The sequence below is a fragment of the Ostrinia furnacalis genome, unplaced genomic scaffold (assembly GCF_004193835.3).
Source record: "Ostrinia furnacalis isolate ACB-3 unplaced genomic scaffold, ASM419383v2 OfSCF5489, whole genome shotgun sequence".
Taxonomy (NCBI): domain Eukaryota; kingdom Metazoa; phylum Arthropoda; class Insecta; order Lepidoptera; family Crambidae; genus Ostrinia; species Ostrinia furnacalis.
The window spans coordinates 184,116-202,339 of NW_021135728.1; the positions used below are offsets into that span (position 1 = coordinate 184,116).

At 37.5% G+C, this 18,224-nt stretch overlaps 1 protein-coding gene across 1 annotated transcript; it reads left to right on the forward strand.

Annotated features, from left to right (window-relative positions):
- The first annotated feature begins 1,616 nt into the window (after positions 1-1,616).
- On the forward strand, positions 1,617-18,125 carry Tps1 (Trehalose-6-phosphate synthase 1). The gene is made up of 12 exons (XM_028316276.1): positions 1,617-1,959; positions 5,151-5,307; positions 7,430-7,705; positions 7,795-7,912; positions 8,001-8,448; positions 8,534-8,776; positions 9,562-9,756; positions 10,302-10,491; positions 13,683-13,820; positions 14,703-14,898; positions 16,147-16,253; positions 16,534-18,125. Exons 1-12 carry the CDS (start codon positions 1,778-1,780, stop codon positions 16,819-16,821), a joined length of 2,538 nt encoding a protein of 845 aa, XP_028172077.1. The 5' UTR covers positions 1,617-1,777; the 3' UTR covers positions 16,822-18,125.
- The last annotated feature ends 99 nt before the right edge of the window (positions 18,126-18,224 follow it).

Genomic DNA, 18,224 nt, shown 5'->3' on the forward strand with positions numbered 1-18,224 from the left:
TCTTGTGTCCTTCTAGACAAGGTCTTTTAATTGAGATACTCGTAATAGATCACGTCTGCACCGGCCAGCTTCAGGTGTGATAATAATTGTTAATCAAAAGCCAACTCATTCAAAATAACAAAAACAGTAATTGAAACCGAACAGCCTGTACTTTTGTGAATGCACCCGCGGCCCATTCATGAGCCCGGCGCGGTCACGTGGGGGCCGCGTGCGCACCACGCACGCACCACGCGTCTCGCACTCGCGCGCATATAATGCGGGAAACCTATCTAAATCTATTCCCGTCACGTATTGATCTTTACGTTTTTGTGACCACACGAGAGCAGAATTTTCCGCAAGACCTTTACGTACTTTATTATCGCATTAATTTCATATTTATCAGAATACTTAACTGAGTTTTCGGAATAATGACTACAAAGAAGCGTAATTAGTAATAAACACAAGATAACGAGACACTTAAAACTGTATTAAGTTAAAAGGTGAATGCAATAAATATTACTACAACGATTTTGATAATAACACATTAATAATGCATGGTATTCTCCACATGTCTTTGAACTTGAGGAAAATGTCAAGAACCTAAATAAATACATTTCATATTTTATCGATAATATCAACAAAAATAGAAAATTAATAAGGAAATAAACTGCAGAAATCAATAGGGAAATAATTCTAGTAAAAATCATAATAAGTAAGAAAATAATACAGTAAGATAAATGAAATAAATAAAAAACAAGTTAGCCACAATTATTAAAGTACTCGTAACAACTGCAAAAGTAAAGCTACTTTTAATAATTTTGCAGATTCCCACGAACCTTCTAGTCACTAATTATCGGTTTTAACTGCGAGCACCTACATGTATATTTATAGGTTTAATGGTTAACTGATAACTGGCAACAGTCTCAATCGTTCATTATATCCAGAAGTTCTGGAACGTTTGCCGAGAGTCTTCGACGTGTGTTGTAATCTTATGAATATGTCGACATATCGATTAGTCATATTAATTCCCAATACTACAAAAATAAGGGAATCCAACAGCTAATGAACTAATTTGAATTATATGATAATGATGATTGACAATGATTCAAAAAATTTAATCCATTAGGGAAATGATTCATAAATGTTCCAATATTTTGTCTATTCTAAACGCAATATTTGTTTTGTTTGGATAACTTAGAATTCCTTGAAATGTTATCGATTTAATAAGAAAATCGCCCTGACCTATTTTCAAACGTGGTACCTAATCAATGTTGATGTAAACTTCAGTGATTTCGTTGAGATTTGAATTTCAATGTATAAAGTTTCAAAATTATTCTTGTTGAATTCCTACAAGATGTTCAGACATATTTAAGTTAAAATTTGGAAAAAAATTATGGGACAAACCGTAAAAAGACCTTTACACATTCATGTAAGTAAAACAAAACAAAGCACAATAACTTCGATTTGAAATTTTGTTCGCATCAATATCTCACTCGCAAAAATTGCGGCTCCAGTTGGATAATAAGAGAGGCAGCTCTGTGAGGTCAGGGGACTGATAACCTCTTACGCGGACCTCCGCCGCGTCGCGGGGCGTCGCGTCGCAGAAGGGCGACGCGTCTTCATAGTCTATAAAGCCAAACGACACACACAAGGCGATACAGTACGCCTCCGATCACCGGCGATGCTGTGTACTTAGCAGCCGGGATAAAATCGCGCCAATACGCAATGACAAACGTTCGCGCACAGTGAAAAGTTTTACGCATACATATTTTGAAAATCCCTCCGTTTTTAGAGGCGCATGCGCTCGGTCGCCGCTGTGATTGGTCGGGGAAAGGAACACACAGACAACATGAGTGGAACGAAACACAGTGCCAGTCGTTCGTCGTGCAACAGCAAAGGGAGCATGATTGTGGTGTCAAACAGATTGCCTTTTATTTTGAAGAGAAATGAGAAGACCGGCGATTTGGAGAGAAAAGCCAGGTTAGTGTTGATATGTTTCAATAATTTCAAAACTCAGAAGTCTTCAGTCGCTTTTACAGTCGCATTATTGTAAAAATATCAATCGACGCCGGTATGATTGTTTAAAAACGCAAAAACAAAAAGTAACATTTATTGTAGAGTTCATTTTTCATAATTCTGTATGAATAATAATAGTAATCTTCATGGCATATAAATATTCGATGGTAATGCGTAAGTACTTAATTATTTCTATTTACACGAGTAATTTACATGAACATTTCGATCAAACATCCATGATAAAAGTGTAGTTAGGTACTCAATGTCTGGTAAAATGGAATCCATTGCTCAATATTTTTGTTCAAATCGGGACAATTTACGATGTCTGCGAAAATTTGTGGCGTCATTCATGGAAGAATATTCCAACAAGTTGTGGTGTGTTCGGGAAATTTCTAGACGGCACCATGCGCCGGCCGGGGTTGCTTGTGTGTGTGAACTGTGAACGTGCCCCAAATAGGTACATATACAGCCGAAATCTTTTCACTTTTACCAGAAGCAAATGAATAATCAGCATCAGTGTCACTGATGTTTTGCAAAAAGTTCATCGACTCCAGTCAGGAAATAGACTACAATGTCAAGGTCCGTTTCGGCTTGCTACAGGTGTAGATTGGATAAATACAATCCGACCAATTTTAAAAGCAATCAATAACTTATGAATTGGAGCAATTTCACGACTTTTTAAAGAATCGAGCAAGATTTAATTCATGTCTTGGACCAAAATTTACGAAGTCAGCTGGCGCTTCTAATGATCATACCGGTTACTACATTTCGAAAGAGGAAATAAATTAGGCGACACATTTTCTTAAGGAATAGGCCTAACGGTAATAATTTTTAACAGAAGCTGTTATGTAAGTATATTTAAAATAACAAAATAGTGTCCCAGAATTCCAGAATCTAAATGATGTTGTAATGTCCTCCAGTTAAACGAATACCAATGTATAGGAAACATTATAATTTTTGGGGAATAAATAAAGTAATTTAAGTCTACAACACCAAGATAATGGAGACAAAAATCTTAAGCCCATTTAGGTGTCATAGTTCCTACTTTACCAATATTGTGCGCCTTGACAGAGACCCTGACATGTTTTATTTGTTTAGAGTTCAATGCCAATAAATGATCATCATAAAAAATATTCGGAAGTAAGTAACAGTATTCGAAAAGTCAATTACATTCTTACACTCAAATAGAGAGAAAGACTGTTTTTGATACGGCAATAGTTTAAAGAAATAATTGAAATAAAAATGTATGCAATATGCAAGGCATAGCAATCATCATAATAATAATTGCGTAATTATTATCGTAGGAACATTATTCCCATTGTTTAGGAAAATATTTATTAACTGCTTTAGTGCAATCTTTGAGAGAAGAAAATGAATAGCGTTGTAAAGTATGATCTTAAAAAAAAACAATTAATTGTTAATGATTTGCTTTGAGGAAGTACCTACCCAAAAAATTAAATCAAATCAAATATCTTAAAAAAGGTGGCAAATCATTGCCAAACTTTCTAGCGTTGAGATGGATGATCGTTTTCCATTAGCTGATATGAAAAAATACTTCTTTTGCGACGGATTGCAGATATATGATATATGACAAGAAATGTAAAAAAAAGAGAATTAAGTACTAGGCAACAATTATCAGCAAACCGAAATTTAAGATAATTTTTATCTCGGTGGTCCTAGTTTTTAAAATTGTTTAAAACAATATACCTCAACAGATGATAACGGTTCACAAAAACAAAACATTATAAATCAATACAAGTATTGTTCATTAAGCAACACTGTTTATGTAACCACTATGATAATGTTTGATGATGACGAAAACTTACTATGAGATGATGATAGTTGGTACCTTGAACCAAGACGCATATTTGTGAACTCAATAAATAGAAAAACATTGACGTTATACTTTTATAGTAAGTGCGTATTTGTTTTGATGGAAGCTTGTATAATGATAATAATAGAAACTTTTTGATTCTTGTAGAATCGCGCGTAGTATCGCAGTTAAGTTATAAACAAAAGATAACCTAAATATCCGGCAGTTCGATATTATTGATTGTGGCCATGTTGATTTAAAATTGGTAAGAATTCGTACAAACGCATACAGGAAAACCCAACTACCTATTCAGTTTTTAATACAGGAGTTACGCTAAATTGTCACGGAATACCAATCAATTGACTTTTTATGAGCTGTGAGGTTGATGGATTTTGTATGGCAATAGAAACATAGAGATAGGACGTATTTCCAACTTAATTAAATATTTACTGATTTTAAAGCAAGAGGACATTAAGGATTTTAAAGTAAATTGAAAAATAATTCTGGGTTGGGTTTTTGAGATGTGCTGTCAAGTCGACTATAAATACTTTAGATTCGAAGAAACATCTACAGCATAATAAAGTCGTAGACATAAGAAATGATAAGGGAACTCACAATGTACGTAATCACATGAAAAAACATTATTGTGGTTTTGTGGTTCCCATACATTTGTATAAATGAACTGAAAGAAAAATATACACACACACACATAAAGAAGAACATTTGTCTGGCACTAAAACACAAATAATGAAAGAAGACAAAATACGAGATAATTTTACTATTAAAGTAAGAAGATTCCATCAGTAAAACAATTTAAGACAGTGCAGTGTGTACTTTACCGAATTGTCCACAATCACTCGAATTGGAGGACACTCCAGCCCCAACTGCTTTTAAGAATCTCGTTTACCTTGTTAAGATCTTCAGTTGTCACGTTGATTCAATACTTATCCTTTGACCCTGGCCTAATAATTAATTTGGGACATTTACTATTTATTTTAAACAATTTGTTAGTATCCCAAATCAAGTATAAAATGGAATTGTGACTAAAGTTACGAGTTAAACTAATAGAAAACGTTCGGTTCAGGAGACGAAATCGTGTGTATTACGGTCTATACGAACTATTGTATTGCAATTGCTATTGATGCATAGGTATGTGTTGCTGTTTCATATTCACGTTATTTATGTAATGAATGTTATTCATGACTAGACACATTTCAATTTTATTCAACAAGCAACCGTGTCTCCAGTATTTTTTGTCGTTAACTCAGAATTCAATCACGACGAAGCATTTTCGAGCGGTTTTTTGAGATATAACTAAAGAAAAATCGATGTTTTCTTACAGCGCCGGTGGGCTGGTCACTGCGGTGGCGCCGGTGGTCATCCGCGGCGGGGGCATCTGGGTGGGCTGGCCGGGCATCCATCTAGAGGACCCCAACGAGAAGATCCCCGAGTCAGACCCGAAGGACAAGGCGCCTACGGCCGGATTGCTCTCTAAAAAGGTAGGTTCAGCCATCACTAGTATCTGGTTTAACAGATGAAGAAAAATGTCCCTAAGATGATGATATAGATAAACTAAAATCTGACCTGACTTACCAACAACTTTGAAATGAAAATGAAAAAATATTGAACGATTGAACAACACCAGACAAACGAATTAAGATCACTCTTCGGGATGTTAGGTAAACGTTAAGAGAATTGCCATAATTGCTTGCAATGTCAATAGGTACGATCATTTGTCTGGTCGTCTAGAGCCCATTAGCACTAGTGAATGCGAAGCTGTAATTGCAAAATGGCACATAAAGCATCAGGATGCGCTGATATGCATCAACGTGAAGTGACGAGTAAAATCCAATGCTTTTATGACTGAAATAACCCAGACTCAGCAATGAATATGAAAACATTTTTAACTGATCAGTCTCAAGTTATGCTAGAAATTAAATCGAGTTTGGAGCTTCTTTACACGCAGTAGGTTCGCCTCACAAACAACCTATTTGAATGTCGGTATAAAAACAATTCGGTTTCATTCATTCTCTGATCAATATTGAATGTTTTCAAACGTCGTATCTTGTTATTATGGCATACAGCGCCCGACTGTTGTCATACGTCATTATTATCAGGATCCTAACCGGCTGTGTCACGCGACCTTGCTTGCGTTTACAACGTTCCACGTGTGATTTTCGTGACCGATTCGTGGTATACCTAAACTGTGTCTGGGATATTTTCCGCACCCTTTACTCGTTTCTATAAATACTTCTCGATGAGCACTTCAATCCGACTCGACGATTCTGGCATATGAATTTATGACGGTCCACGTGCAATTTTTGTGACAGACTGAGGATCGACTAGACTGTCTGGGACTTTTTCCATGCCTATTATCACTTTTTTATGTAATGCCTCCATAGCCCAATGGTTAGGACTTTAGGGAAGTTTCTGAGTCCGATCCTTAGTTAAATTTGTTCAATAGTTAAAAGTTTAAATTAGGTAGTTTAGTGGCTAGGAAATAATAGTCTTGACAAAAATATGATTCCGTACTTCATTGAGCCATTCAAAGAGTTCACATCACGATAAACTGTGTCTGGGCTGGTACATTTTCCGCACCCCTTACCTTGCTCGCATATTTGTCACTTTTCTAAAAATACTTTATGGAGAATCGATGGAGCACTTCAATCCACTGTAGTATAGTGTTTGTATTTACGCAAAGAACGGCAAAAGGATTGCAGTTTATTTAGGTAGAATACATTATGTGAGAATTAGTTTTCTTGGTAAAGAAGTTTTAGGAAAAACACATTTTAAGTAAAGAAACGATCACGGAAAACAAATAATGGAAATCTACATGAAGTCTTGTATTGTTTAGGTATTCTGGTGGTAAGCTCTATGACAATATTTTTTTTTTTTTATAAATATCTTTGGACAATCTCACACAGCGCCATCTAGCCCCAAAGTAAGCAATTTATATGCTTGTGTTATGGGTGCTAGCACGGTAATACTATTTATACAGTATTCCAACTCGGCCATATTTTTTAAATAANCACCCAGACCCGTCACAGAAATTAAAATTCATCATTTCAATTTCTGCCCGGCCGGGAATCGAACCCGGGACCTCTCGGCATAGTAGTCCGTTCTGAACCACTACACCAAACGGCCGACAAACATCTTATATTTTATTTTCTTTCTTAAATTTTATAACTAAATCAATAATTGTTCATTTCTCTTTTATGATAATGCCACTCTAATAAACTATAGTTAGAGATCTGTTTTATAGCGTCATTTATTGTTTTATCTATTGTCTTATTTATTTATGGTGTTGTTAGTTTGCAATTACGATAGAAGCGTGCAAAGTGATTAGATTGCGGTAAATGGAAACTTGTTAGATCAATATCAATAGAAACGATGTGGAGAACAATAAATAACGTAATCGTTTTATGGTGTCTATTTACCAGTATTTACTTTATCAAATTCCCATTATAGTTCTTAAGAATATGGAATTGATTTCGAATCGTAATTGATATCTATAATTCTATGTCTGTCTTCCTTCATGATATCCATCAAGCTTAAGCCTAAGAAAGATAAGATGTGTACAAAGATACGAGTATGTAAATAAATAAAGTCTCGTGCTTTCAGATAGTGCCCATCCGCGCGGAACCTATGCTCTTCGATAGCTATTACAATGGTTGCTGCAATGGCACCTTTTGGCCTCTCTTCCACTCCATGCCCGATCGGGCCACTTTCATCGCCGACCACTGGAGGGCGTACATCAAGATCAACGAGGAGTTCGCAGAGAAAACCGTCCACGCTCTTAGGTTGTTGAGAGACAGCAAAGAAAAGAATGGCGGATCACCACCTATTGTTTGGGTGCACGATTACCATCTCATGTTAGCCGCTAACTGGATCAGACAGGTTTGTTCACTTTTAACTTATGAAAAACTTGTATGTGATATGAAAGCTATTTTCCACTTTTCTACTAATGCAAAAATTTTAACTTACAGAAAGTAGAAGAAGAAGACATAAAATGCAAACTCGCTTTCTTCTTACACATTCCATTCCCACCGTGGGACATTTTCAGACTTTTCCCATGGTCTGATGAAGTTTTACAGGGCATCCTTGGTAAGTTGGAGCATTTAATATTGAAATCAATTAATTTGTAAGATTTCATAAAATGATTGAAGATGATGTTTGTCGTTATGGATTACAGGTTGCGATATGGTCGGCTTCCACATAACGGATTACTGCTTGAACTTCATTGACTGCTGCCAAAGAAACTTGGGTTGTCGTGTTGACAGAAAAAATCTTCTAGTCGAGTTGGGCGGTCGCACCATTTGCGTGAGGCCTTTACCAATAGGGGTACCTTTTGATAGATTTGTGCAATTGGCACAAAACGCGAAGCCAGTGCTCTCTACAAACCAAAAAGTGATATTAGGTGTTGACAGATTAGATTATACAAAAGGCTTAGTACACAGATTGAAAGCCTTCGAAAGATTACTCGAAAAATACCCAGAACACATAGAGGAAGTGGTCTTGCTCCAAATATCTGTACCCTCGCGGACAGATGTAAAAGAATACCAAGATTTGAAGGAGGAGATGGATCAGTTAGTTGGAAGAATAAATGGGAGGTTTACTACTCCGAATTGGTCTCCTATTAGGTAAGTTACAAGAACATGCTGCTGATGAGTAGATCCTGAATGAAAAGTTCTTGATCATTGATAAAACTTATTTTCTTTTCGCTAGGTATATTTATGGCTGCGTTGGGCAAGATGAGCTAGCTGCCTTCTACCGCGATGCTGCCGTGGCCCTCGTCACTCCCCTGCGTGACGGCATGAATCTAGTCGCCAAAGAATTTGTAGCTTGCCAAATCAACATGCCGCCCGGAGTCCTCATAGTGTCTCCCTTCGCTGGGGCGGGAGAGATGATGCACGAAGCCCTAATATGCAATCCGTACGAGCTCGATGACGCCGCTGAGGTTATTCACAGGTATTTCTAGTCTTATCATTAAACTACAATTATGAGGGAAACCGCAAAGAATATTAAAAAATAATTGCTACGTTTTCAATGACAAACTACTCATTAGTATGTATTTCNGGTATTTCCTCAAAAGATCGTGGGTTAATTACTTTCCTTAACAAAAAGGTCTTTTGAATGATCCGAGAATAGAACACATTCAGAAGATCAACATTTTATGTTACAATAGTTTGTCACAGATCGTCATAATGGGGATGTTGCCTGGGTCAAAAAGCAAGAGTTTTAATTAGTCCGTCAGTTAACTTATCAAAAAATACTCTACACGTATTTTTCACTTTTTCAAACTAATGAAAATTTAAAGAGATAAAGCGCCCCAAAGTTCATAAGAAGAGGCCCGTGACGTCAACGCTTGCTTAAAAATGCCGCACGTTGTGACGTCGTGCGCAACTTCAACGCACCATAACTATGTAATTATTTGTTAGATTGACAAATAAAAATATATGTGTCCAATATTTTTTGATATTAAACATTAAGGACTAAAAAAATTTTTTTAGGCAACTAGCCTATTAATCTGGGTTATAAACAATCATACTGTAAAATTTCATCAAAATCCGTTCAGTAGTTTTTGCATGAAAGAGTAACAAACATCCAGACATCCAAACTTTCGCATTTATAATATTAGTAGGATTTATTCTAGATTCAAATCCAAGTTTATCCTATGTTCAAATCCAAGATTCAGTGGTTATTTTTATTGAGTAGTAAACTTTCTTACTCAATTCCAATTTCTTCTACTCCAGAGCCTTAATAATGCCCGAAGATGAGAGGACAGTCCGAATGAACCACTTACGACGGAGGGAACAGCTGAATGACGTGGACAGCTGGATGAAGGCGTTCCTCAAGGCCATGGACTCGCTCGAGGAAGAGGCTGATGACATCGGCGCCACTTCCATCCCACCAGTGACTATTGATGACTTCGACGAGTATCTTTCGAAGTAAGTATACTTGCATCTAATCATCTTTAATCAAGTAAATTTTAGATTTCAAGAATTTCCTGTTCCTAGTCTGTAATCATATCAATCAACTTCAGTGCTATTTCCATCTTTGGCAATTATTTTCCAAGCACTTTTCCAATGAGGGTTTTCGCGTATGAAAGATCCGCTAGATGGCGGGACATGGATGTGGGGTTTGACTGCTGTGTGATTGGTGGATTTTGACATATCTGTCAATGTCATGTCAAAACCACCCAATCATGCAGCATTTGGACCTCGCGTATACGTATTGCCATCTGGAGGATTTTTCATACGCGAAAAGACTCATTACTTTTAGGTCCAACGTTGTGTTTGAAAATTCCCGAGATGCCACGTATTCATTGACTTTGATGTGTTCTTTTTAAAGGTTAGTCAAACAGGCCAGACCAATTTTGCTTTACAATTTCATTATTGTTGGAATTTTATGAAAACTTTTATTCTGTTTTTTCTTTGACAGTCATTCCCGTTTTCTTTGTATTAATTTCAAATTACGTTCCTTAATTTTCTAGGTACATCGGCTACACGCAAAAGCTAGCTCTACTGCTAGACTACGACGGAACCCTGGCTCCGATCGCCCCCCACCCGGACCTTGCCACTCTGCCCCTGGAGACCAAGCACACGCTGCAGAGGCTGTCCAACATGTCAGATGTCTACATCGCCATCGTCTCCGGAAGAAATGTCGACAATGTCAAGAATATGGTAAGTCAACCGGTACCTAAAACTTTAGTAGACCGACTACTTACTCGTACCTAAGTCACGCCTAAGTGTTGGTTTTTCCTAAACTTAGTCATAGACAAAAAATTGGCAAGGTGCATGTCGTGCTACGCGCAGTGTGGGGTTCCGTAGTTGTCCGTCGTTAACACAATACATTTCAGAAGCAAGCAATTAGGTACTTCATCTAAAGTCACTTAATATTTTCTTCTAAGGAATTTTTATTAGGTATAAAATTACATGAGTTAGTACCTACGACACTTTATGCTATATCATTATGAACTGACGTCATATTACACGCCAATCGGTAAACCAACACTCTATTCACTCGAATCTTCAAATATTACTCGTTTTATCAGTTTTTCATGATGGAAACATACTAAATATTATGGAAACATACTAAATATTATCGAAATATTTATTTATAAGCGTTTATCTAAAAAAAATAGGCATTTGCAAGAAATTTAGAAGCGGCTTGCATCACCATTACAAGGAAAAGTTCAATTACAAACACCGCCGAGGTCTCGGCTGTTCAACAAAAATAAGACAATAAATTCGCGCCTGCGAGGCGATAACTTGCAGGGTTCATGCTTGACGTCACCGCCATATTATGTTGACCCCCGCGTATCTAGAGTCCCTGGTCTGGGAACGTTGCATCTTAAAATATACAGATATTATGCAGTGATTTAAGGACATCATGCGGTTTTTTATTTACGGCAGTGTATTAATAAATCAGAGTAAAAATATCACTGCAGTCACAGCAATTTATTTTTAAAGCAGTGAAGTCTTTATCTGCTGTATCAAGAGATGTATTTTTAAGCACAAATGGATAGGCATTCGTTTCTGACTTATACGATAAGTTCGACTTCGTATACTTTTACAGTTTTTCAGACATAAATTAAGAAATAAGGATATGGTGGTGCCCTCATTTTCAAAAATAGGACTATATTAAATTATACGAGTAACTAAACATGCCGTAGTTCTGTAAGCCGCGATTTCAAATTATTATATTTTATGAGAATTTTTATTTAATTTATTCAACATAGAAAATTATAATTAGATGAAACAAAAAAAAACGAAATGATACAATTATTTAGAACGGCCTTTTTCAAATATCTCTTGTACCACAAAAAATGGATCATGTCCACTACAGATTCCACCCGAAGGTCCCATGGCACGTGACCACCCGCATCCCCGCTCAATGAAATAACGTACTTGATACAAATAAGGCCTACCTAACTTTAAATGCTTATATTTCAATAAATATTAACGCCAATAAACAAAATCAAGGTTAATTAACTGCTTCCATCCTTTAATTTTAGCAATATTACAAAAAATAACACAATTTTTAACTAAATCTATTCAAAATAAGCAAATTACGAAACTACTGATTTTGGCTTTATTAAATCACCTACACGGAATAAGGCCTATATGATTTAAATGCCTCTAGACCTTAAAATTGTGATTTTATTGAACAAAATGCGGTCTCATAACATTAAACACGTCGATTTGTTTGCGTTTTCAAAATTTTACATACCAAGTAAACAGAAATATACTGTACATCTCTAGATAAACTTAAATTCCACTTATTAAGAATTATACATAAATTATAGATAAAATTTAATATTCATAGTAACAAAGTAATGATTCCTTACATATATTATCAAAAAAAATATCAAAAACAAACAATATTATTTTTTTGCATAGGGCTTATTAAAACACCGTGTTCGAATAAGGCCTACACATAAAACCTTTCAAATAAATCAGTTTAGGAACATCATTTAGTCTTGAATTTTTGTAAACAAAATGAGATCTAATTTTTTGTTAGAACCAGGGCATAAAAAGGCTTCTGAATCATCTTTACGAACTCCTACACAATCTTTGTGATACCACCTAAAGCAGTCCTTTATGGTCGCATATCTGCTACTTTGTCTTCGAGACAGGCAAGATAATACCAACTTTTATTCTCCTTTCCTTTAGATTCATACATACGGCTTTTTTTTTCTTATTTTTTATTGGTTTTGTATTTTGTTTGTATTTTTAACAGGTTTTGTTATGTTTTTTGACACTGTTTTCTTTTTATTTTCTGTGTTGTTAGTAACATTCTTATTATATAAATATTTTGTTACTCTTTGACTCATTTAGTTTAATGAATTTGTCCGTAATCAGGTGTTGACATAAGTATCTAATATGGCCTACCATGCTGAAATAAGGCCTAGGCCTTATTAGATATCTCGCTCTTGTTGTCTTTAAAAATTTACAAATAATGCATCTATAGCCAGTAGTACAAATTAAGGTAATTATTAGCTAGTAAGAAATATTTAGAAACGATTACTAAGAAAAGCTTAATCTAAAACAGCATCATTTTACTAAAAACTTAAGTTGAAATCGCCGGTTTTTTATAAAAGAGCACGAAATCATCCACCACCTTAGAAGAACGCGTGCCAATTGGTGCTGGGTTCGTGGATCGGGACGCTTTTGCTCTCTACTGGGTTATAGGGCATATGAGTACGTGTCCTTGAAGTATTATCCCGGTCAGTTTATTTATCTGTGTTTTCTGAGGTATAGGCCTTATTAGAACGTAGGCCTTATTTGTATCAAGTACCTTATCACATGGTCACATCATCTCTTTTGTACAAGGCTGCCAATATCAGTTGAACTTTGACAATCATTATCAGAAATTAAACAAAAATATTTATAATGTAATGTACTACAGCGAGATAATACAAACAGATGATAAATGTTAACCGGGATTTTAACCTACTACCCATTGTTTGTTGGGCTATGTTACGTAATTATTGCGACGCGTGCGCAGCACCTCTGTGGTCTCGGCTACACTTGACATACTTGACAACTTGAACCCACAGAGTCGGTCAAAATATTGTTGTATGCTAACATACATTTTCTCTCTAAACCTAAACGATTAAGCGACTTACCTAATGTTATACAACTAAGTAAGATTATAATCAGAAGGCAATCACTGCTAACCTTCAACTCTACTTTTCCTGTTGAGTCAACTTGTCCTAGGACCTAGGTATAAAGTTTATTTAGCATAAAATATGTATGTCACGAGACATCGTGAATCGTGCTATCCTTAGACCAGGTCTCAGGATCTCTGATGAAAGAAAATGGCGCAATAAATGAATGAAAATACTTACCCTTTCTTCCTTCACCCACAGGTCGGCATCGAGGGCATCACGTACGCCGGCAACCACGGGCTGGAGATCCTGCACCCAGACGGCAGCAAATTTGTGCACCCCATGCCCATGGAGTGCCAGGACAAGGTCGTGGAGCTGCTTAAGTCGCTGCAGGAACAGGTAACACGATGTCTTTTGAACCGTTGAACTACTGTACAAAAGCTATCTCGCATTTGTTCTGCACAAGCCATAGTTGTATAGCCCACCACCAATAGCTACTTTAGATGCTGTACTAGTACTGCTACCAATTTATTCATCCATCATAATGGTCGCCTGACCTGGTANCATAGGTGAAATATTTTCGATTTCACTACACATGTAGAGCTTAAGATCTGCAAAACGCAAGCCTCTAATATCTGCATTGTATTGTTTGGAAATACCGTTAGATCCACGACGACATAAATATGATATAAGCTCATCTCTTTTACCGGATTTTTTATCTTCATCCACATCCGAATCGGTGCCCATAATGTCTTTCGCGGTGACCTTGGTGGACGACGGCCCAGCAAGTGGTTGTGCAACACTGGCATTATTCTTCACCTTATGCTTCTGACTTTTCTTTGTTTTTTCTTCACGCTTAGCTCTATAATAAAAAAAGTTTTAGGTTAGAGTCTAGTTTTAATTATACAATAAGTATACATACATTCACCTAATTCAACATATGAGACAAATAATATTAGCCTGTAGAATAGTTCTTTTTATTACGAAATTTAGTAAGCTGTAGGTATAAAAATGTTTAGTGGCTAGTTTTATTTATNGGTCGCCTGACCTGGTAATTCGTGTAAGGCTGTAAGACTACCAGTTAAAGCCAAGGTCGCTGGTACCTAATATCCTCGCACAACAGCTACATAGTACCCATTGGTCAGGGAGTTTTCTTTTTCCTGGCAGCCATAACATATGGCAGAATATTTTTTCCGTGGTTTTATCAGGATTCAAGTAAAGGATAGGTAACTGAGCAGTAGAACTACGGTGTCCACTATCTGACATCTTTCATCTCCTCAGGTGTGCAGAGACGGCGCATGGGTGGAGAACAAGGGTGCTCTCCTGACGTTCCACTTCCGCGAGACTCCGCTGCCGAAACGAGCAGCGTTAGAAGCAAAGGCACGGGAACTGATCGCCGCAGCAGGCTTCACGCCGGCGCCCGCGCATTGTGCGCTAGAGGCACGCCCTCCCGTCGNGCCCGTCGAGTGGGACAAAGGTGCGTGCTACATCCAGCTCATAGAAAGAATATTACGCTACGACAAAATTTTAGAATAGGACTGAAGGAGTAGGCGTGGGTGGAGAACAAGGGCGCTCCTCTCATGACGTTTCACTTCTGCCGAAGCGAGGCGAACACGCGAGCTGATCGTCGCGGCCGGGTTCATGCCGGCGCCCACGCACTGCGCCATCGAAGCGCACCCACCAGTCGAGTGACACAAAAGTTCGTGCTACATCCAGCTCATACTAGGATAGCACGTCTACGACAGATAATAGATTAGTAGGACTGAAAGACATAATAGAGAGAACAAGGGTGCTCTCCTGACGGTCCACATCGGGCGGAAGGCGCGAGAGATGATCGCCGCGGCCGGATTCCATCCATTGTGCCATCGAGGCGCGCCCGCCCCAAAGATGCGTGCTACATCTAGCTCATAGAGGGAATATTACGCTACGACGGAATTTTAGATTAGTAGGACTGAAGGACGTAACAAGGGTGCTCTTCTGACGGTCCATTTCCGCGAGATGCCGTTGCTGAAGCGAGTGCGTGCGAGTTGATCGCGGGTGCGTGTGCCCGCCCCTCGAGTAGGACAAAAGTGCGTGCTACTTCAAGCTCATACTGGGATAGCATGTCTACGACAGAAGTTTAGATTTGTACAGCAAGAACCGGAAGACGTAATGTAATCGACCTTCGTCCGGCAATGGAAACTAACAACCTCGAGCATTATTGCGATTTCAAATTCTGATTTTCTAATCGTATAATGTGCGTGTATAATATCACAATGGCAATGGGCAGGGCACATAGTACACAGAACTGACGGCCGATGGGGCAGAAAGGTTCTGGAATGGAGGCCGCGTACCGGAAAACGCAGCGTGCGAGGTCCACCTACAAGGTGGACCGACGACATCGTAAAGGTAGCAGGGAAGCGCTGGACGCAGGCCGCTACCAATCGATCAACATGGAAAGCATTGCGGGAGGCCTATGTTCAGCAGTGGACGTCCTATGGCTGAAATGATGATGATGATGATAATAATATCACAGGGTAGAAGTGTAGAATCGATCTATGACTGTAGAGTAGAAAGATTTACTCATATCGTATCATTTTCTTACATCTTCCCCTATTTTTCACGACATTGCCCCGTTTAGTACGAGATGACTATAGTCCCGTTGTAACGGGAATCCGTTGCTCTTCATAGGCCGTCGGCCTATGTATAATGCCGTACTTTGACCACTTTTTTCTCTTATTTTCAGGTCGGGCGTCCATTTACATTCTGAGGACAGCATTCGGTCTGGACTGGTGCGAGAGGATCCGAGTCATATACGCCGGAGATGACGTCACCGATGAAGACGCTATGCTGGTCAGTTGATCATTTAATTACGTTGCATCATTCTACCAATTAAAGTAATCTCCAAGAGTTCAATGTTTTTATAATTACTCTTGCTCATCTTAGGGCTGATTTTTCAATCGTCGGATAACTTTTAACTGAAGAATAAGTTTGGCACATTGACAGTTTTAGTATGGGAAATATGTCAAAATGACAAGGTTATTCTTGAGTTAAAAGTTGTCTGACGATTGAAAAATCAGCCCCTGATCATTCTTAATCGTCGTAACATTATTGACCAAACAACTTTCCACAGGCTCTCAAAGGTATGGCAGCGACCTTCCGTATCGCGTCATCGACCATCACGAAGACCTCAGCCGAGCGTCGGTTGTCTTCCACCGACTCAGTCCTCGCGATGCTCAAGTGGGTGGAGCGGCATTTCTCCCGACGCAAGCCGCGCGCCAACTCGCTGACGTACAAAAGCGCGCGAAAAGCCAGAGACACGCTTCAAATGCAAATGTCCTACCACCTCCCCTCTATGTCGCCTAAGTCCTCTCCCCCCACGACCCCGGACAAGGCATCCAGCGGTTCAGAATCCAGCTAAGCTGACGGAACAACAATAATTATAATTTACTTAATTTAACTTTTTATAGGGTTGTCCCAATTTTAGCGCTGCGTACAGGTTATAACCTTTTTTTAGCAGTTTGCGAAGTGATGATGGGAAATGAAATGAATGAGCTTGCTCAGGTGGAGAATAAACACTATGAACTGGTGACTTTAGGTCGTATGAATTGGGGAGCACAGACGCAAACAAGTAAAAACCCTATGATTGTGCGCATTAAAAATGGTACAGCATAGAAATTTTTGAAAAGAAAAATCTTACACATTATGTTGTGTTTTTTATAAATGGACAATCCTATATTCGGATGCCATTCCAATAAGTTTCCAGCGCTTTGAGTTCAACGATGCAGCTGTTTAGTTAAATGTTATTAATATTATTTATAAATTTAGCAATTATTTCTTCACAAAAATGTTATTACAACATATTTATACGCAGTCGGTAACTATAAGCATACCTAAACTGAAATATTCAATGCAATTTGTAATTCACATTTAATATACCTTAAAACGTAAAAATAAGTATACAATATACACATTTGTAAAACTTCTTATCCTATCTTATATCAATTAGGTACGTAGTAGTCTGTATGAAATATCTGAACTGAATGTGAGCTATGATAGGTATATTTTAGAACCAATCCTTTTCTAAATGTCTATAATTATATTAGTTAAGTACTTACATGAAAACATATGCGTTTGTACGCCGTATAGCAGATACATCTGTATAATGCACTCATAGGTATAGGATTGCTATGTGATAAAGTAGTGATATGGTAGTTACTGTTGAATGTAGCATTACACATACTATTGCACTATTATAACCGGTCGTAGCGCATGTAATTTACTGTAAAAGCACAAATATACTACGTAATGCAATACTGTTCTAGCATAGCTTAGATTTAATTTTATGGTTAAACCGAAATTTTGTTAAGGTAGTTATTACCGTAAGAGATTCTGGCTATCGAATAATTTTGTGCTTTTCAAGTTTTTGTTGTGACTATGATTAGTATGTGCTATGCAGAGCCAAAATTAATTTATGAATTTAAGTTGTAAATATTATTTAGTGAATGGGATGATTGTGAATGTTTTAAGTACTAATGCCGGATTTGTAATTAAAGTAGACTTTTTTATAATTTAATTTTAGCCAAATGTCATTTCGGTTTCTCTGAATTGTTCCTATTAGTAGTTGCCTGCAAGTCCTGCAACTGATTCGAATTTGACATATACATTTGACGCTTTAGTTTAGACGAAAATTAAACCGGGTCATTCTCACATTAGTGTACCTGCAAAAAAACTGTAGCAACCCCGTGTACTGAATGTCTCGAATTACTATCAACTGTGTATTTTTGTATACATATTAAATGTTTTGTAAAATTTTAAATAAAA